This window comes from Mesoplodon mirus, assembly GCF_964341445.2.
Source record: "Mesoplodon mirus genome assembly, chromosome: 12".
Classification (NCBI taxonomy): Eukaryota; Metazoa; Chordata; class Mammalia; order Artiodactyla; family Ziphiidae; genus Mesoplodon; species Mesoplodon mirus.
Window position 1 is genome coordinate 52,177,045 of NC_138988.1, and position 22,234 is coordinate 52,199,278.

Here is a 22,234-nt window from a genome sequence, read left to right on the forward strand (position 1 = left end):
TATAAGGTCACTGGTGTCACACTCAGATCTATCGATATTTTCCAGGCATCCATCCCCCAGCTGCTGGGAGTGTCGCTGCTAATGGCTTATACCTATCCCTTCTCTGCATGACTGATCTTGGCCAAAATGAGCAGCCCTGCCAGGGAGCTTATACATCACCCGCTCCGGGCTGCCAACAACTAGTGAGGGACTGAGAAAGGGGATGACAAAAGGCGGAAGGAGCTCTGTGATACAATGCATGCTCCGGAGCTCCCCACAGGATCAGGATAACCTGACTGCAGGTGAGACCACATGTGTGCGTAGCTCCTTCCCCTGCCCCTCACCTCCTTTCCTACCCAAGAGCATCTATTTCAGCTTGCTTTATAAACATTCTGAAACTGTAACAGGGCCTCTGCAAAATTTTTAACCAGTGTGCAAACTTTCAGGAGTTCTTACACATATTTCAAGCCCAGAAAGATATAAAGAAGAATACCATAAATATCAGGAGACTGTACTGACGCTTTGTTTCGAAGTAGCATTTTGTCCTTTGGAAATTTTTAAGGATTAACTAAGAATTTTATTGTGTTGGTTACAGTTTATTTCAAATTATTACTTGCCATAATTTGATATATAATTTTAAAAATAGCTTATTCTTTAGAAATTCTTTTATAATTCTAAAGCTTTGATTAATAACCTAACTACTTTGGGAACTTCAATGGAGTCCTGTTATCTTGAAAGGTCCAAGTCTAAGAATCCTAGGAATTTTATTTTATTTTATTTTATTTTTGCGGTACGTGGGCCTCTCACTGTTGTGGCCTCTCCCATTGTGGAGCACAGGCTCTGGACGCGCAGGCTCAGCGGCCATGGCTCACGGGCCCAGCCGCTCCACGGCATGTGGGATCAATAAGTTTGCAAGATTACAAGATCAACATACAAAAATCAGCTGTATTTCTATACACCAGCAACGCATAACTAGAAAATCAAAATAAGAAAAACAATTCCATTTCCAATAGCACCAAGAATAACAAAACTTGGGAAAATATTATTGAAGGAAGTTAAAGAAGACCTAAATAAGTAGAAAGGTATCCCATATTCATGGATCGGAATATTTAATATTGTTAAGATGTCAGTCAATCTTCAGATTCAGCACAATTCCTATAAAAATCCCAGCTGCCTTTCGCAGAATTTGGCAAGTTGATCCCATATTTCAATATGGAAATGCAAGGGGCCCAGAATAGCCAAAACAATCTAGAAGAAGAAAAAAGAAGTTGGAAGACTCACACTTCCCAATCTCAAAATGTAGTACAAAGCTACAGTAATCAAGACAATGCAGTACTGGCATAAGGATAGAAATCTAGATCAATGGAATAGAATTGAGAGTCCAGAGATAAACCTTCACATTTAAGGTCAATTGATTTCTTACAAGGGTACCTAATTGAATAGGGAAAGAAAGTCTTTTCAACAAATGATGCTGGACAACAGTATTTCCACACACAAAAGAATGAAATTGGACCACTACCTCACATCATATGTTAAATTAACAACAACAAAAAAAGATTGTAGACCTAAATGTAAGTGTATAACACTATAAAAACCTTAGAAAAAAACAGTAAATTTTAGTGATCTTGGATTAGACAATATTTTCTTTGATATGACACCAAAAACATAAGCAACAAAAGAAAAAATAGATAAGTTGGATTTCACCAAAATTTAAAACTTTTGAGCTTCAAGACACCATTAACAAAGTGAAAAGATAATGCACAGATTGGGAGAAAAATTTTACAATTCATATATCTGACGGGGGACTTATAACCATAATATATAAAGAACTCTTACAACTCAACAATGAAAAGACAAGCAACCCAATTTAAAAATGGGCAAAGGACTTGAATAGAATCAACATTTCTCCAAAGAAGATATACAAATGGCTAATAGTCATATGAAAAGATGCTCAACACCATTAGTCAATAGGGAAATGCAAGTCAAAACCATAATTAGGTACCACTTCACACCCACTAGGATGGCTATAATAAAAAAGACAGACACACACACATACACACACACAAAAAGAAAGACAGACACTATAACTGTTGAGGAAGATGTAACAGATTAGAACTCTCATACCTTGCTGGTGGGACTGTAAAATGATTCAGCCACTTTGGAAAACAGTCTGGCAGTTCTTTAACAAGTTAAACATAGAGTAATAGGACCCAGAAATTCTACTCCTAAATATATACTCCTAGGTATAAGAGAATTGAAAACTTTTGCCCAAACAAAAATTTGTACCCAAATGTCCATAGTATCATTATTCAAAGTAGCCAAAAAGTGGAAACAACCCAAATGTCCATCAACCAAGGAAAAACAATAGGTGGTATATCCATACAGTAGAATATTATTCAACAATGAAAAGGAATTTTTACGTGTAACGTGATGCATGTTACAACATGGCTAAACCTGGAAAACATTACGCTCAGTGAAAGAAACTAGTCACAGAGACCAAAAACCATGATTCCATTCACATGAAACATCCAGAACAGGCAAATCCAGAGACAGAAAGTAGATCAGTGGTTGCCAGGGGCTGGGGGAAAGGGTCAGGGTGGGCAGAGGGGAAGGAATGGAAATTGACTACTAACAGGCTTGGGTTTTCATTTGTTTTGTTTTGTTTTTTTGGCTGCACTGTGCAGCTCGCGGGATCTTAGTTCCCCGACCAGGGACAGAATCCTGGCCCTCGGCAGTGAGAGCACGGAGTTCTAACCACCAGACTGCCAGGGAAGCCCCTGGGTTTTCATTGGGTGGTGAAAATGTTCTCAAATTTGAATGCACAACTTTATGAATATACTAAAAAAAAACCCACTGAATTGTATACTTTAGAAAGGAGAATTGTACAATATGTAAATAATATCCCAAACTGTTCTAGAAAAACATAACCAGGGAAATTGCTCATACTACAGTGTTATGTGGAAAAGCCATGATATATAATTACAGTCAAGTTTATAGTGAATATATATGGGAAATATATAGAAAAAACTGGAGACATAAATACCAAAATATCAATAGTAGCTTGCCTCTACATAATCAGGAACTCTACTGTCCCGTTTTTCCTAAATACTTTTTTCTCAGGAATTCCCTGGCGGTCCAGTGGTTAAGACTCCATGCTTCCACTGCCTGGGACATGGGTTTGATCCCTGGTCAGGGAACTAAGATCCTGCATGCCGTGCTGTGCAGCCAATAAATAAGTAAATAAATAAGTAAATAAATATATTTTTCTCCACTTTACAAACCATAGCGGTCAACCTTGTTTGTGTCTGGTCAGCATTCCTTCCTTTTCAGCATCCTTGTAGTCGTATCACAGGCTCTGCTTCAAGAGAATCCAAGCCAAGATATATGGCACATGGGTCACTTCCTAGTTTGTAAAGCACTTCGATGTGCAAAGTGATATTTCATTCTTCCAACCCTGTGAGGTCAATGTTTTTAGCCCCATTTTACAGACGAAGTACTGAGGCTCAGGGGAGCTAAATGCATGCTAGTGGTCGATCCATCTCATGCAAATTCATGCACAGAAAACAAATTCCATGATGATGTCTTATTTACAGGTGCTTCACCGAAAACTGGGGCAGTGGAAAGAGCAGACATGGAGGCTCAGGGCTCCCGGGTCTGGCCTAGCAGCTCCCGGAACCTTCCTGTCCCCCAAGCTCCTCAGCTGTAAAGTGAGGGGTCAGATGAGAACAAACCCGCAGCTCTCTCCCAGCTCCGATGGCTGGCAAGTCCCCAGCTGTCCTAGAAAGAGTTTGACGGTTTGTTCCAAACGCATCTCTCTAAACGCTACCCCTAATGATGGCTTTTCTGTGACTAGGCTGCCCCACCACAGAATGACAGCTCCGTAACCAGCAGAGTCTCCGCCATCAATAAAGAAGTCAGCTAAGTAAGACTTAATCAGGAATTTCAAGCAATCCCAGAGAAGCATAAAATGCCTAATTTACAAAAACAGAACAAAACAAACTGACAGAAAAATTGGGATGTGGGCTTCCCGGTGTCTTCAGAGTGCTAAAATTCAGTGTGTTTTTATAATGTTAAAAAATGATGCTTGATGCCACATGGTGCAGGAAAAGAAAAAAAAAAGATGCTCAGACAGCTCCTGTGATGGGTTCCTGGAGGATGGCTCTGTACTCTGTCAGGAAACGTGGTGCTTCAGCCTGGGTTTCCTAGAAAACCCTTCTTGTCCAGGCCAGTACTCTGACACGTAAAAACGCCCACAGAAACTCTGTTTCCCAAGGCCCCTTCTGTTTCTCATTTCAGGGATGACTCGGCCTTCCAGTGATTTTTACCAAAGCTGTGAGTAATATTTTCTCTTAGCCAGACGTGTGCTAAACAGGAAAACTTACCTCATCATCATCCATTATGTTTTCCTTAGCAAAGTCATGCAGCTCTTTCTGGAGTGTCGTCACGTTAAAGAACTGAACTGCTTCCTGTTCAGACACAAACAGAGAACAGTTTATATGACCAACCTTTTAAGGGGAGAACTGGGCTGGTGGCAGGCGGGGGAAGGGTATGAGCTTTCTTTGGGGGGTGATGAAAATGTTTAAAATTAAATAGTGGTAATGGTCGCACAGCTCTGTGACTATACTAAGACCACTGAATTGTGCACTTTGAAAGCATGAATTTGACAGTATATGAATTATATCTCAATTTGAAAAAAAGAGTAGCCAATCCTGAGTGAATGAAAGAGAAAATGTGTGTGTGTGTGTGTGTGTGTGTATGTTAGTGTGTGTTGGCTGGACAGTGAAGCTGAAGGAAGATGTATGTATGGCAAACCAGGACAGCATGCACAAATCTCAATGAAAATACAAGTTAAGGGCAAATTAGAAAAGATCTTCTGAAAGTGATATATAATCCATAGGTTTCCCTGAACACATGCAAAGCTGAGTGCATCCATCAAGGGAATTAAATGATGATTCATCCATAAATAAGCCTGCCATGGAGCTGTTAAAAAAAAAAAAAGGAGGTGGTATGGGTGGGACATGGGAAGTGTTCATGATGAAATTGTTAGAAAGACAAAGCAAGTTGCAAAACAGAATGTAAGATCCCATTTTTGTAAAAATTAAGTTACATGCTGCATATACAGTAAATGCATAGCTATAGGGCAGGATGAGAAAGAGAAAATATGGGATTAAGAAGCAGTCTCAATTCCTAAGTGAATCATTTCTGTAATGTTTAAAATTTGTAGAGACTGATTTAGAAATGAGAACAAAGAAGTAAAATGTTAAAAGATAAAAAAGCTACCAAAAAAACTGAGTTTCCCTTCATTTCTGAAATAACCTGTCTCTTAAGATGCAAAGCTGCTTCCTGAAAGTGGGATGAAGAAGAGAACAGGAAACGTGATGCCTGGTGCACTGGCACGTACTGGTCTGGGCTGGAAATGCTCCTCCAAGAGCCCCCACTTGTCCCTGTGGTACTGATAATACGCCAGGTTCTGCTGCATGACTTTATCGTCCTGGTCAAAGAGCAGGTAGCTGACCGCACAGGGGGCTGCGTTCTTCAAGTCATTCACTGAAGGCAAAGGAAACAAGAACAGGAAATCAGCCAACCTCTCACGACCCACCCTCCACTGAATAACACCTTCAAAAAGAAAAAGACCACCAACAAGCCCCTTCTCCACAGACCCTCCTTCGGAATACCTGCAAAGACAAAAGAAATCTTCCCAGGGTGAAAAGGTCACAGATAGGGTATCCATGGGAACGTGGAGGCCAGTTTGGAAAACAGAAGAAGTTCCTCCTTAGGCAGAGACCTATGCAGAAATGCCTACTATATTCCCCTCAGGCCTTGGAGACCTGGGCTGGTGTCACATCCCTGGAACCTAAGCAGGCTTGGGTCCCAAGGCTGGAATGCCCTGAAGCTGAGGGAGCTGGGGAGGACATGCCAGCAAATGAGCCCTCCTTGGACCTGCAGTGCCTGGTCCCCTCTGCATGGGAACCATAATCTCCAGATCCAGGCAGGCCCTTCAAATGCTAAACCAAGCCTAGTTCACCCAAAAAAGGGTCCACCCTCTGGGCTGGAAGAGTTTTGAAAAGTCACCTGGTCTCCACGTCTCCTGGTGGTGGGGTTCCCACCTCCATTCTCCTTCCTTAGAATCACCCTACCCAGGGACGACAGCGCCCTCAGTGCAGCGGTTTTGCTGGGGCTGCGATTTCTCCGTGGGGTGAAGGGTAAGGGGGAAGAAGGAACGAGACACAAGCCCTTGGGCCTTTCTTCTGGCACACTCCGCTCTCCTTGACAACCCAGGAACACGACTTTCCTAAGGCTCTGGCTGCCCAAGTATCCAAGTTGGGCATGAAGAAATGCTGCCGCCTTGTGGCCGTTTCCCATAACGACAACTTTAAAACCGCTGCTTATGGGCACTTCCGAGTCACAAGGCCTGTGGGGTTGGAAATGACACCCGTCCTCAAGAAATGTCCTGGGGTGATTGAAAAAGACTTCTAAACAAGGCCAACTTTCAAGAAACCAATTTCAAGAGGTAAGTTTCACTCACACTGTTTTTAAAAATAAAAAAAAAGCACTGGAAAAGATGCTCCACATCGCTGGGACTTCCCTGTTGGTCCAGTGGTTAGGAATCCACCTTCCAGGAATTCCCTGGTGGCGCAGTGGTTAAGAATCTGCCTGCCAATGCAGGGGACATGAGTTCGAGCCCTGGTCCGGGAAGATCCCACATACTGCAGAGCAACTAAGCCCATGTGCCACAACTACTGAGCCGGCACTCTAGAGCCCCTGAGCCACAACTGCTGAAGCCCGCGCGCCTAGAGCCCGTGCTCCGCAACAAGAGAAGCCACTGCAATGAGAAGCCCATGAACCGCAACGAAGAGTAGCCCCTGCTCGCTGCAACTAGAGAAAGCCCATGCGCAGCAACGAAGACCCAACGCAGCCAAAATTTTAAAATAAATAAATAAATTTATTTAAAAAAAAAAAAAAGAATCTGCCTTCCAATTAAGGGGACGCAGGTTCAATCCCCGGCCGGAGAACTAAGATCCCACATGCCGCGGGGCAACTAAGCCCCTGAGCCACAACTACAGAGCCCACACACTCTGCAGCCCACACTGCCACAACTAGGGAGAAGCCCACACACCGCAACAAAGAGCCTGCATGCTGCAACTAAGATCCAACACAGCCAAAAATAAAATAAATATTTTTTAAAAAGATGCTCCACATCACTATTATTTGAGAAATGCAAATCAGAACTACAACGAGGTATCACCTCGCACCATTCAGAATGGCTATCATCAAAACGTCTACAAACAATAAATGTGGAGATGGCGTGGAGAAAAGGGAACCCTCCTATGCTGTTGGTGGGAATATAAATTGGGAACAGCCACTACAGTGAACACTGTGGAGGTTTCTTAAAAAACTAAAAACAGAGCTAGCATATGATCCGGCCATCCCACTCCTGGGTGTATATCTGGAGAAAACCAGAATTAGAAAAGATCCAGGCACCCCAACGTTCACTGCACCACTATTTACAACAGCCAAGACATGGAAGCCACCACAATGTCCATCAACAGACAAACGGAAAAGGAAGATGTGGTACGTTTATACAATGGAATATTACTCAGCCATAAAAAAAGAATGAAATGATGTCGTTGGCAGCAACATGGATGGACCTAGAGATGATCATACTAAGTGAAGTAAGTCAGACTGAAAAAGACAAATATCATATATCACTTACAGTTGGAATCTAAAAATTGATACAAATGAACTAATTTATAAAACAGAAAGAAACTCACAGACTTAGAAAACAAACTTATGATTCCCAAAGGGGAAATTGGGGGGGGGGTAGAGATGAATTAGAAAGTTGTGATTAACAGATACACCTTCATATATATATAATAGATAATCAATAAGGACCTACTGTGTAGCACAGGGAACTCTACTCAACACTCTGTAATAACCTATATGGAAAAAAGATCCAAAAAGGAATAGCTCTATATGTTTGTATAACTGAATCAAATTGCTGTACACCTAAAACAAACACAACATTGTAAATCAACTATAGTCCATATAAAAGAAAAAATTCAATTAAAAAAAAAAAGTAGTACCTGCCATATTTCCCTCAGGGCTTGGTAACCGGGGCTGGGGTCACATCCCTGAAGCCTAAGGAGGCTTGGGTCCCAAGGCTGCACTCTCGTGGGGCTGAGGGAGCTGGGGAGCATATGCCATCAAATGAGCTCCCCTTGGACCTGTAGTGCCGGGTCCCCTCTGGATGAGACTGCCGTCTCCAGATCCAAGTGGGCCCTTCCAAAGCTAAGCCAAGCCTAGTGCACCCAAGAAAGGGTGGACCTCTGGTCTGGAGAAGCTCTGAAAAGTCACCTGGTCTCCACGTCTCCTGGTGGTGGCGTTCCCACCTCCATCCTCCTTCCTTAGAATCACCCTACCCAGGGACGACAGCGCCCTCAGTGCAGCGGTTTTGCTGGGGCTGCGATTTCTCTGTGGGGTGAAGGGTAAGGGGGAAGAAGGGATGAGACACAAGCCCTTGGGCCTTTCTTCTGGCACATTACGCCCTCCTCGACAACCCAGGAACATGATTTTCCTAAGATTCCGGTTACCGAAGTATCCAAGTTGGGCATGAAGAAATGCTGCCGCCTTGTGGCCGTTTCCCATAACAACAACTTTAAAACCACTGCTGATGGGCACTTCCGAGTCACAAGGCCTGTGGGGTTGGAAATGACACCTGTCCTCAAGAAACGTCCTGGGGTAGGTGATTGAAAAAGAATTCAAAACAGGGCCAAGAGGATTCAAGAGGCCAATTTCAAGACGTAAATTTTACTCACACTGTTTACCTGTAATCCAGAAAGCAAAGATTTATTGGGGAGCAGCAAGAAAAGCTGAAAGTTCTGGTGTTTTATCCATTATGTCTTTGCCACACTTTCTGATATTATGGTTGGTTTTTAGAGTTAGTCAGGATTTCAGAGGATTGACCAGTGAGCTTCCAGGGCCTGGAAGTGTCCGGAACACCTCTAAAATCCAGTGTTCTCGCGTGTTCCCACTGAACCAAGCCTGCTTAGTGGCTGGAAGATCCATGTTTCAATGTCCATTCACAGGGCAGTTTCGTGAAGTGTCAGCACAGCTTCTCATGAAAATGAAAGAAAAACACGGGCTATATTTTCTTCCAAGAGAACATCTATAAACTGAATCCAAGATCAGCAATGTGTTGATAAAAGTTGAAACTGGGTGGTGGGCACCCTAGTGTTCATTATACCAACCTCTCCAACATATGTTGTTGTTGTTGCTCGGTTTTTTTAAATGCATTTATTTATTTTGGCTGTGTTGGGTCTTCGTTGCTGCGCGGGCTTTCTCTAATTGTGGCAAGCGGGGGCTACTCTTTTTTAAAGGAAACTGCTTTTTATTTTCTTATTTATTTGTTTGTTTGTTTTTGGCTGTGTTGGGTCTTCGTTTCTGTGCGAGGGCTTTCTCTAGTTACGGCAAGCGGGAGCCACTCCTCATCACGGTGCGCGGGCCTTTCACTGTCGTGGCCTCTCTTGTTGCAGGGCACAGGCTCCAGATGCGCAGGCTCAGTAGTTGTGGCTCATGAGCCTAGTTGCTCCGTGGCATGTGGGATCTTCCCAGACCAGGGCTCGAACCCATGTCCCCTGCATTGGCAGGCAGATTCTCATCCACTGCGCCACCAGGGAAGCCCTGTTTTTCTTTTTTTTTTAATTACCTTTTTTTTTTTTACTTTATTTATTTTATTTATTTATTTTTGGCTGTGTTGGGTCTTCGCTGCTGCACACACGCTTTTTCTACTTGCGGCCAACTGGGGGCTACTTTTCATTGACGTGCGCAGGCTTATCACTGCAGTGGCTTCTCTTGTTGCAGAGCACGGGCTCTAGGCACGTGGGCTTCAGTAGTTGTGGCACATGGGTTCTGTAGTCGTGGCTCGTGGGCTCTAGAGCGCAGGCTCAGTAGTTGTGGTGCCCAGGCTTAGTTGCTCCGTGGCATGTGGGATCTTCCCGGACCAGGGCTTGAACCCATGTCCCCTGCATTGGCAGGCAGATTCTTAACCACTGCGCCACCAGGGAAGCCCCCAATATATGTTTTTAAATTTCCAGAAGTTAAATAAAACATGTACATAATTTTTTTATAATTCTCATTAAAACGGGGTCCTTCCACGTGTGGCTGAATATAAGCCAACAGTTAACACTGGGGTTGGGGGAGAGCGGGGAGGGGGATGGAGATGGGTTGTTTGCTTTTGATGTTTCTCTGTACATCTCTGAGATGTTTGGTTCACTGCAATAAGCTTCTCTTATAAGCCTTTTTGAAAAAAAGCACTTACATTAAATCAGCTATTTATATTAGAAAAGAGGGCTCTTCATAAGCAAAGACACTGCCTAGTGGAAAACTGTCCCCTCCACACTAGAATGTGGTCAGTAAATGTTTGCTGGCACCATGCTGTGAGCTCAGTGCTGCCTCATAGGAAAGCATGTTCACACGTTATATAGAACTAGACTCTTGACCTCTATGCTAAATAATCCTTTACCAGACAGCTCATGCTGGGGTGACAGTGGCAAATAAAATCTCATCCTTCCCTCCATGAAAGGGGACTTCTGGGAAGGACACCTGTTAAAAACACACCTCAACCTCCTCTTGATCTCAGAAATGTCCCAACATTTCAGGACATTTCATTGCATCCTTAGATGAGGTTCAGGCTGCTCTAAGATCAGGTTCACTGCTGAGAGAGGCCAGTTACCTTCCTCAGAAAAACATGGTATAAATGTCAGTATCAGAGACTTTTCAGGAACAAAGAAGCCATCTTGATTAACTGCAAAAATTTAAATATTTTTAATTTAAAAACTAAAAAGAGAGAGAGAGGGAGAGAAGGAAAATATTTTTCTTTTCTTTTTTTCCCTTTTTTAACCTTCAGCAGGCAAGGCTTTCAGTGTGTCCTGGAGAGGAGATGAGATGGGATTAAAAGGTAGGCAGGTTAGGTGGCTGCTGAGGCAGAGGGAACCCAACAAAGAACAGGATGGACACAGCGGGGAAGGGGAGCTGTGGAAGACAAGGTCACCTGGCACTCCTCCAGGACACCCTTGAGTCCCCAAGACCAGCCGCCCCTGAGTTTGATGGGCAGCCTTGGGGAAGCTAGCCAGACACCTGCCAGTGGACCCAGACATTTCATCAGGAGGGTAGAGTTGTTGCTGCTGCAAATGACCCTAGTAACTTCCCGTGCTTGTCCCTGAACTGCCAAGGTACACGCTGCTCACGCGAGTGGCACCCAGCAATCTTGGCTACAGGGAGGGGGGGAAAGCCAGGAAATTCAGGCTCTGAAGTCTGAACTCCAAGTTCCTTTCTTTCTCCCATGTGTCCCCTTTGTCCACTTGGAAGGTTCTGATTGATAAACTCCAATTTCAGGCTAAGGCAGGACCAACTGCAATGACATTCTAAGAGTCTGAAAAGTAAAGCCAATGATGTGGAAGAAGGGAAATAATGATATTAAAAAAAAAAAAAAGAAAAAAGGGACTTGCCTGGCGGTCCATTGGTTAGGACGCCACGCTTCCACTGTAAGGGGGCCTGGGTTCGATCCCTGGTCGGGGAACTAGATCCCGCATGCCACGCAGAGCGGCCAAAACAACAACAACAACCAAAAAAACAGTTATATAGAGTTTGCCGTGTGCCAGTGTGTGAATTTCCTAAGCATTCCACGTCTACCAACTCATTTAATCCTCACAACAATCTTAGGAGGTTAGTACTCTCTACAGATGTGGAAGCTAAGTCTTAGTACCTTGCTCAGATCTCCTAGAAAATGATTACTTACATTTATAATAAGCAAACTGCAAATAATGATACATGGTAGCCACAAATTTCTCGACTGGATATCCTCCTATAACTGGGGTGAGGTTCTCTTCACACTGTATTTTGCATTCCAGAACTTCCACATAATGATCTGAAAGAACACACAAATTTTCAGGCAGTGAATCCATTATTTTCTTAATGCTGCTTCTGCCCCACTGCCCCAAAGATCAAGGTAAAAGGTAAAAATGATAAATGATAAAATGATAAAAGTAAAATATTCACAACACTTATGATAAAGGGCTAAAATCTTTCATGCACAAAGTTTCTTAAATCATTAAGAAAAAGACAAATGTCCACTATAAAAATAGCCAAAAGGGGCCTCCCTGGTGGCGCAGTGGTTGAGAGTCCGCCTGCCGATGCAGGGGATACGGGTTCGTGCCCCGGTCTGGGAGGATCCCATATGCCGCGGAGCGGCTGGGCCCGTGAGCCATGGCCGCTGGGCCTGCGCGTCCGGAGCCTGTGCTCCGCAACGGGAGAGGCCACAACAGTGAGAGGCCCGCATACAGCAAAAAGAAAAAAAAAAAATAAAAATAAAAAAATAGCCAAAAGGATGTTAATAGAAATTATAAAAAGGGCTAATAAACATTGTGAAAAGATCTTAACCACATTTGAAATTAAGAAATACAATTCTACCTAAAATAATGTAAGCTATTACACTGGCAAAACGTTTAAAATTTGATGATGTCCAGTGATAGGAAGAGAATAGTGAGACTCATGCTCTCATGTTCTGTTGGTAGGAGCAAAATAGGAACAAATGTTTTGGAGTACAATTTGGCAAAATTTATCAAAGGTTAAAATACATGTATTCTCGGTAATTCCCTGGCGGTCCAGTGGTTAGGACTCTGCGCTTCCACTGCAGGGGACACAGGTTCGATTCCTTGTCAGGGAACTAGATCCCATATGCATGCCGCAACTAAGAGTTCTCATGCCACAGCTAAAGATCCCAAGTGCCAAAACTAAGACCTGGTGCAGCCAAATAAATAAATAAAATAAGATAAAATTTTAAAAATACCTAAATACAGTCACATAGAAAGATGTCAAAGACTACATTTCCCAGCCTCCTTTGCAGTTAGGTTGGGGCCATTTGACTAAGTGAGTCATGAAATGTGGACAGTAACAACTGATGAATACTACTTCTGAGGCTGGTCCCTAACAACATCCCAGGTGACCCTTGGCCCCTCCCTTTTCTCCTTTCATGCAGCCAGAAGCGAAAGACTCCAGCATGATGATAAACATTTTGCCAGCAAGACTGTGGAGGAACAGGCACTCTCCTACATTGCTGGTAGGAATGCAAAATGGTACCTTAAAATACCATATAATTTATGTAAACCTTTACTCTGAACTATCAATCCCACTGATGTTGACTTTGCAAACACACTTCCATACTTAGCAAACAACAACAACCCACTAAAATTCCCCATTGCAGTATTAGATGTAATAGCAAAAGATTGGAACAGCCCAAATATCTATCAGATAGTTGAATAAACTGTAGTACATCACTCCCCCAACCCTCAGTGGAGCACTCGGCAGTAATAAAAAGAATGACACAATCTCTATGCACTAGTTAGGATATATCGTTAAGTGGAAAAAGCATAAAATAGAATAGTGTTTAACGTATGGTACCTATTCTGTATGAAAGAAGCAGACACAAAAATAAAGGGAAAGTCGGGTTTTTTTTTTTTTTCTTTTTCTTTTTTTTTTTTTTTGGCCACATTGCGCAGCATGTGGGATCTTAGTTCCCCAACCAGGGATCAAACCCCTGCCCAGTGCAGTGGAAGCGCAAAGTCTTAACCACTGGACCACCAGGGAAATCCCTAGGGAAAGTAGTTTTATATTCACACAACCTTTATAGAAAAAATGATTCAGGCAAGAATTCTCAACAGTGTGCTACATCAGTGGGGGTAGGGTGGGGAGGGGGGCAGAGTTTGATGGACAGCAAGTTGTCCTAGTCTGGAAGCACCTGTCCACAAATTTTTTTTTTTTTTTTTTTTTTTTTTTCTTTTTGCGGTATGTGGGCCTCTCACTGTTGTGGCCCCTCCCGTTGCGGAGCACAGGCTCCGGACGCGCAGGCCCAGCGGCCATGGCTCACGGGCCCAGCCGCTCCGCGGCATATGGGATCCTCCCAGACCGGGGCACGAACCCGCATCCCCTGCATCGGCAGGCGGACTCTCAACCACTGCGCCACCAGGGAGGCCCTGTCCACAAATTATTAATTTAAAAAGGAAAAACAGTAAGTATATTGTGGAGAAACTGGAAAGCACCTCAACCAAATGTTTAAAACTTAATGTCACCACTTCCCTGGTGGTCCAATGGTAAAAAATCTGCCTTCTAATGCAGGGGACGCGGGTTTGATCCCTGGTTGGGGAAGTAAGATTCCACATGCCGCGGGGCAACTAAGCCCGTGCGCCACAACTACTGAGCTCGCACACCTCAACGAGAGAGCCCGTGTGCTGCAACTACACGCTCTAGAGCCCAGGTGCCACAACTAGAGAGAGAAAACCCACACGCCACAACTAGAGAGAAGCCTGCGTGCCGCAATAAAGAGCCTACTCCACAACAAAAGATCCCGCATTCCTCAACAAAGATCCCGTGTGCTACAACTAAGACCTGACGCCGCCAAAACAAAAAAGAAATATGACAAATAAATAGGAAATGTGATCCTGGACAAGATCTTGAACCAGGGGAAAAAACTGCTAGAAAGGACATTATTGTGACAATTGACAAAATTGGAATATGGACTGTAGATTGGATAAAAGTATTGTATTGATGTTGGGACTTCCCTGGCAGTCCAGTGGTTAGGACTCCGAGCTTCCACTGCAAGGTGTCCGGGTTCGATCCCTGGTCAGGGAACTAAGATCCCACATGCCGTACGGCCAAAAAAAAGTATTGTATCGATGTTAAGTTGCCTGAATTTAATAACTACCCTGTGGATATGTAGAGAATATTGTTCTTAGGAAATACACTGAAGAATTACGGGGTAAAGCGTCGTGATGTCCTCAACCTACTCTCAAAATGTCCTGAAATAAAAATAACTATATACACACGTATACAGAGAGAATGACAGTAAATGTGCACAAGGTCAAAAATTGGTGAATCTGGGTAAGGAGTATGTGAGAGTTCTTTGTATTACTTTTGGAACTTCTCTACAGTTTTGAAATTACAGTTGTCCCTTGAACAACATGGGTTTGAACTGCATAGGTCCACTTACATGCAGATTTTTTTCAATAGTAAATACTACTGTACCATACGATTCTTGGTTGGTTGAATCCCTGGATGTAGAACCACAAATTTGGAGGAATTATGGATTCAGAGGAACAAAGGACATGGTGGACAAACTATTAAGTCATACTCGGATCTTCAACAGCACTGAGGGTCAGTGCCCCCACGGGCTTAGTTGCCCTGCGGCATGTGGGATCTTATTTCCCTGACCAGGGGTTGAACCCGCATCCCCTACATTGGAAGGTGGATTCTTAACCACTGGACCACCAGGGAAGTCCTGGTGACATTAATTTTTAAGCATTTGGTTGAGGTGCTTTCCAGTCTTCAAGGGTCAACTGTATTTTAAAATAAAACTAAAAAAAATCCCTAAATATCTATCTATCTAAGGTATATCAAAGAAACGAATAAAGAAAGGTTACCTTTGGGGGTGAGTGAGATGAATAGGAGAGATGTGGATGGAAGCAAGACTTCTCTGAGTGTGACTTTTTTAAATAGTTTTCACTCAAACATATGAATATTCTATATATTAAAAAAAAAACTAAACAATAAAAAGGAAAAATCAAGCAAGCCTCCAGATTGAAAACACACTAAAATAAACCCAGATGTATACCCAATTGGTACCACACAGAGAAAAGAACAGATCGCAGTAACTGAATATTTTTAGTGGGATACAGTGTAAGGCAGCACAGTCTAATAGAAATACAATGTGAGCCACATATGTAATTGTTAATTTTCTAGTGCAACATTAAAAAAAAAACTAAAAAGAAACAAGTGACATTAATATTAATAACATATTTAACCCAGAAATGTCCAAAATATTATCATTTCAACATGTAATCAATATAAAAAATTATTAATGAGATATTCATTATCCTTTTTTTTGTACTAATTCTGCAAAATCCAGTATCTACATTATACTCAGAGCACATCTCAGATTGGACCAGTCACCATTCAAGTGTTCAGTAGCCACCATCAACTGGTGGCTACCATGCTGGACGGCACAGATCTAAGGACTAAAAGAACTTCAAAGACGTCGCAAATGTCACTCAGAAGTTTTATTGTTAATATTTATATTGGTGTGATACATTTGAGACCGTATTATGTTCATTGTAAGAAAAGCAAATAAATAAATATTCTACGTTATAGAGACGTTAAGATTTTTCACTGTAAGAAAAAAGTATACAAATAAAAAGTGAAAGAGGGAATTCCCCAGTGGTTCAGTGGTTAGGACTCCTCACTTCCACTGCCGAGGGCGTGGGTTCAATCCCTGGTCAGGGAACTAAGATTCCCCAAGCCGCGTGGAGGAGTTAAAAAAAAAAAAAGTTGGGCTTAAAAAAAAAAAAATACAGAGGACAGAGGACTACGGGCTACAACCAGCAAAATCCAGACTGTGGGAATCTCTATAGGACAAACAACACAGTTTCTGCAATAACAAGGAGAAAAAAAAGAAATGGTGGGAGGATTTATAGATTAAGAGATTTAAAAGATAACCAGGGGCTTTCCTGGTGGCACAGTGGTTAAGAATCCGCCTGCCAATGCAGGGGAAATGGGTTTGAGCCCTGGTCCAGGATGATCCCACATGCCACGGAGCAACTGAGCCTGTGCGCCACAACTACTGAAGGCCGCATGCCTAAAGCCCATGCTCCTCAGCAAGAGGAGCCACTGCAATGAGAAGCCCGCACACCGCAACGAAGAGTAGCCCCTGCTCACTGCAACTAGAGAAAGCCCACGCGAAGCAACAAAGACCCAACATAGCCATAAATAAATAATAAATAATTTTGTTAAAATTAAAAAAATAGAAGATAACCAATTTGCTAGAATATGGATGAACCTTGAGGACATGATGCTAAGTGAAATACCAGTCATAAGAGGACTAATACTGTATGATTCTGTTTATATGAGGTACCCAGAGTAATCAAATTCATAGACACAGAAAGAAGAATGGTGGTTGCTAGGCACTGGGAAGGAGGAGGATGGGGAGTTAGTGTTTAATGGGTACAGGGTTTCAGTTTGGGAAGATGAAAAAGTTCTGGAGATGGATGGTGGTGATGGCTGCACAACAATGTGAATATACTTACTGCCATGGAACTGTACACTTACACACGGTTAAAATAGTAAAGTTTTGTTCAAAACAAAAATTTAAGAAGATAACCAAATGCAATGTGTAGAACTTATTTTGAACATGATTCAAACCAATAAATTGGGAATTCCCTGGCAGTCCAGTGGTTAGGACTCCATACTTTCACTGCTGGGGGCCCGGGTTCAATCCCTGGTCGGTAACTAAGATCCCACAAGTCGCGCAGTGGGGCCAAAAAGAAAAGAAAGAAAGAAAGAAAGAAAGAAAACACACAAAAAACCCAACAAATTGTAAATTTAAGGAACACACATTTATGACATTTCTGAGATGACTGGGACACTGGATATTTGATGATGAGATCAAGGAACTGTTGTTAAAATTCTTTTAGGTGTAATGGTTCAGTGGTTGAAAAAAAAAGAGTTCTTATCTTTTAGAGGTACCTACTGAAACATTACAAATGAAGTGATAACAATATCTGGGATTTGCTTCAAAACAACATGAGGGACTTCCCTGGTGGTCCAGTGGTTAAGACTCTGAGCTCCTGATGCAGGTGCCCCGGATTCGATCCCTGGTCAGGGAACTAAATCCCGCATGCTGCAGCGAAGATCCCACATGCCATAACTAAGACCTGGCCAAGCCAAATAAATAAATAAATATTTTTAAAAATAATAATAATAATATGAGAGGTAAGTGGGTGGGAATTAGATGACACCCAGTTGACCCTGAGTTGACAATAGTGAAGCTGTGTCATGGTGACATGGGGTTTCTTTACACTCTTCTATTTTTTGTATATGTCTGAAATTTTCCACAATAAAAAGGTTTTGTTAAGAAAAATAAAGGTACTCTGTGGAAAAAGAGATCCATGAGCAAAACAGTGATTAAAAAACAAAAACAGGGCTTCCCTGGTGGCGCAGTGGTTGAGAATCTGCTTGCCAATGCAGGGGACACGGGTTTGAGCCCTGGTCTGGGAAGATCCCACATGCTGCAGAGCAACTAGGCCCGTGAGCCACAACTACTGAGCCTGCCGTCTGGAGCCTGTGCTCTGCAACAAGAGAGGCCGCGATAGCGAGAGGCCCGTGCGCCGTGATGAAAAGTGGCCCCTGCTCACTGCAACTGGAGAAAGCCCTTGCACAGAAACGAAGACCCAACACAGCCAAAAATAAATTAATAAATAAAAAACAAAAACAAAAACCATCCTGGATTCAATAACTGTAAAAGAGCTGCCTACCCCAGGGTTTCTGGGAGCCATTAACCATCACAGGGCACAGAGACTCCAAGAGGCAGACAGTGCTCAGGCCAATCTCAGACCTATCTGACCTGGGTCCCCTTCCTGCAAGGTGCAGTTTGAGGATCCGTGTTCCCAAACCACTTAGGGACATCTCTTGGCCATTTCCCATTCTCTGGAGCATTGCTGCCCACTACTGGTTAAGGAGAAACCCTAGGGCTATTTATGTGTTTTCAATTGTTTTTCTTTCTTTCTTTTTTTTTTGGCTGCACCGTGAGGCATGTGGGAATCTTAGTTCCCCAACCAGGGATCGAACCCACGACCCCTGCAGTGGAAGCACAGAGTCTTAACCACTGGACTGCCAAGGAAGTCCTCAATTTTCTTCATTCTTTCCTGTGTTTTCTAAACTTCCTATAATAAGCATGAATTATTTTATAGTCAGAAAATTTTTTTCCCAAAAGTTATCTTAGTGATGACTAATTAGAGGTTCATTATACTCTTCATTTTACCTTGATGTGTGCTGAAAAAAATGCCATAATCAAAGTTATCTCCCTAAGGTGAAGCATGAGTTGTTTGGAGGCCCATTTTTATTTTTCCAAAAGCCTGTGGGAATCTGTAATCAAGTAGGGCTGATTAGGCAGACCTTCTCTGCTGGCCTGTATCTAGACACCATACTCACTGTTTCTCCAGAAGCTCCAGCCACATCAGAGGCTGATCCATACATGTGTCAGCCTCCCCAGTTACCCTCTATTATTTAAGCTCAAAAGTTCCTCAGGGGCCACTCAAGTACCTAGAAGGCATGTAGAACCCACAGGGGCAGCTATGCCATTTATGTCGAGGACACAACCCACTACTAACCTGCTATGGAAAGATAGAAATCCTTGAAGTCCTTGATCTCCCGGGAGCCCTCGCAGGCAGCGAGACACTCATAAAAGGCCTTGAAGAAGTCAGGAAGGGCCAGCTCCATGTCCGTGATGCATGTCCTCCAGTTCTCACTGTTGTACCCCCGCACGGCTCGGATGAACAGGCTCTGGAATCATCAGAAAGTCTACAAATAATAAATGATGGAGATGGTGTGGAGAAAAGGGAATCCTCTTACACTGTCGGTGGGAATGTAAATTTGTACAGCCACTATGGAAAGCAGTAATGACGTTCCTCAAAAAACTAAAACTAGAGCTACCATATGACCCAGCAACCCCACTCCTGGGCATATATCCAGAGAAAACTCTAATTCAAAAAGATACATGCACCCCTATGTTCATAGCAGCACTATTTACAATAGCCAAGACATGGAAGCAACCTAAGTGTCCATCAACAGGTTGCATGGATAAAGAAGATGGAATATTACTCAGCCATAAAAAAGAGTGAAATAATGCCATTTGCAGCAACATAGATGGACCTAGAGATTATCATACTAAGTGAAGTAAGCCAGACAGAAAGACAAATACCATATGATATCACTTATATGTGGAATCTAAAAAATGATGCAAATGAAGTTGTATACAAAACAGAAATAGACTCACAAAGTAGGAAAACAAACTTTTGCTTATCAAAGGGGAAAGGGGTAGGGGAGGGATAAACTGGGAATTTGGGGTTAACAGATACACACTACTATATATAAAATAGATAAACAACAAGGACCTACTGTATAGCACAGGGAACTATATTCAATAGCTTGTAATTACCTATAATAGAAAAGAATCTGAAAAATAATACATATATATATATTCTATGTGTAATTGAATCACTCTGCTATACACCTGAAACACTGTAAATCCACTACACTTCAATTAAAAAAAAACAAAAACAAACAAACAAAAATCAGGCTCTGTAAACCAGAGAGAAGCCAAGGAAGGTCCAGACATGAAGGGAGAGAGATCTGTCCTCCTGAAAGGAATCAGACCATCGTCAAGCTCTACTCTCATTAGCTCTGGAGAAACCATGCTCACTCTTAATTATAAATAGGAAACCAATCAGTAACTTACCTATATCTAGATTTTTCTACCCTGTTCACAGTGGTACACTTATTTTATTTAATTCAAAAACTGGCAGGCGCAATCCACCAGAGGGCAGACAGCAGAAGCAAGAACTACAATCCTGCAGCCTGCAGAAGGAAAACCACATTCACAGAAAGATAGACAAAATGAAAAGGCAGAGGACTATGTACCAGATGAAGGAACAAGATAAAACCTCAGAAAAACAATTAAATGAAGTGGAGATAGGCAACATTCCAGAAAAACAATTCAGAATAATAATAGTGAAGATGACCCAGGACCTTGGAAAAAGAATGGAGACAAAGATCAAGATGTCAGAAGTGTTTAACAAAAACCTAGAAGAATTAAAGAACAAACAAACAGAGATGAACAATACAATAAATGAAATGAAAAATACACCAGAAGGAATCAATAGCAGAATAACTGAGGCAGAAGAATGGATAAGTGACCTGGAAGACAGAATGGTGGAATTCACTGCTGCAGAACAGAATAAAGAAAAAAGAATGAAAAGAAATGAAGACAGCCTAAGAGATCTCTGGGACAACATTAAATGCACCAACATTCACATTATAGGGATCCCAGAAGGAGAAGAGAGAGAGAAAGGATCTGAGAAAATGTCTGAAGAGATTATAGTCAAAAACTTCCCTAACATGGGAAAGGAAATAGCCACCCAAGTCCAGGAAGCGCAGAGAGTCCCAGGCAGGATAAACCCAGGGAGAAACACACCAAGACACATAGCAACAAAACTGACAAAAGGTAAAGACAAAGAAAGATTATTAAAAGCAGCAAGTGAAAATGACAAATAACATTCAAGGAAACTCCCATAAGGTTAACAGCTGATTTCTCAGCAGAAACTCTACAAGCCAGAAGGGAGTGACACGATATATGTAAAGTGATGAAAGGGAAGAACCTACAGCCAAGATTACTCTACCCAGCAAGGATCTCATTCAGATTTGATGCAGAAATCAAAAGCTTTACAGACAAGCAAAAGCTAAGAGAATTCAGCACCACCAAACCAGCTCTACAACAAATGCTAAAGGAACTTCTCTAAGTGGGAAACACAAGAGAAGAAAAGGACCTACAGAAACAAACCCAAAACAATTAAGAAAATGGTCATAGGAACATACATATTGATAATTACCTTAAATGTGAATGGATTAAATGCTCCAATCAAAGGACAAAGGCTCGCTGAATGGATACAAAAACAAGACCCATATATATGCTGTCTATAAGAGACCCACTTCAGACCTAAGGACACATACAGACTGAAAGTGAGGGGATGGAAAAAGATATTCCATGCAACTGGTAAGCAAAAGAAAGCTCCAGTAGCAGTACTCATATCAGATAAAATAGACTTTAAAATAAAGAATGTTACAAGAGATAAGGAGGGCCACTACATAATGATCAAGGGATCAATCCAAGAAGAAGGTATAAAAATTATAAATATATATGCACCCAACACAGGAGCACCTCAATACATAAGGCAAATGCTAACAGCTATAAAAGAGGAAATCAACAGTAACACAATAATTGTGGGGGACTTTAACACCTCACACCAATGGACAGATCATCCAGACAGAAAATTAATAAGGAAACACAAGCTTTAAATGACACAGTAGACCAGATAGATTTAATTGATACTTATAGGACATTCCATCCGAAAACAGCAGATTACACTTTCTTCTCAAGTGCACATGGGACATTCTCCAGGATAGATCACATCTTGGGTCACGCATCAAGCCTCGGTAAATTTAAGAAAATTGAAATCATATCAAGCATCTTTTCCAAACACAATGCTATGAGATTAGAAATAAATTACAGGGGAAAAAATGTAAAAAACACGAACACATGGAGGCTAAACAGTATGTTACTAAATAACCAAGAGATCACTGAAGAAATCAAAGA

The 22,234-nt window shown here is 42.2% G+C and overlaps 1 protein-coding gene across 1 annotated transcript in view; it reads right to left on the reverse strand.

Moving 5' to 3' along the window:
* The window catches only part of CRTAP (cartilage associated protein), a 34,169-nt gene that overhangs the window by 1,334 nt on the left and 10,601 nt on the right, over positions 1–22,234 (reverse strand). Inside the window, exons 3-6 of the mRNA XM_082637981.1 lie at positions 19,194–19,365; positions 11,777–11,905; positions 5,381–5,526; positions 4,362–4,445 (exon numbers count right to left, since the gene is read on the reverse strand). Of these exons, the coding sequence (XP_082494107.1) occupies positions 4,362–4,445; positions 5,381–5,526; positions 11,777–11,905; positions 19,194–19,365 (531 nt within the window). The remainder of the gene's footprint in view (positions 1–4,361; positions 4,446–5,380; positions 5,527–11,776; positions 11,906–19,193; positions 19,366–22,234) is intronic.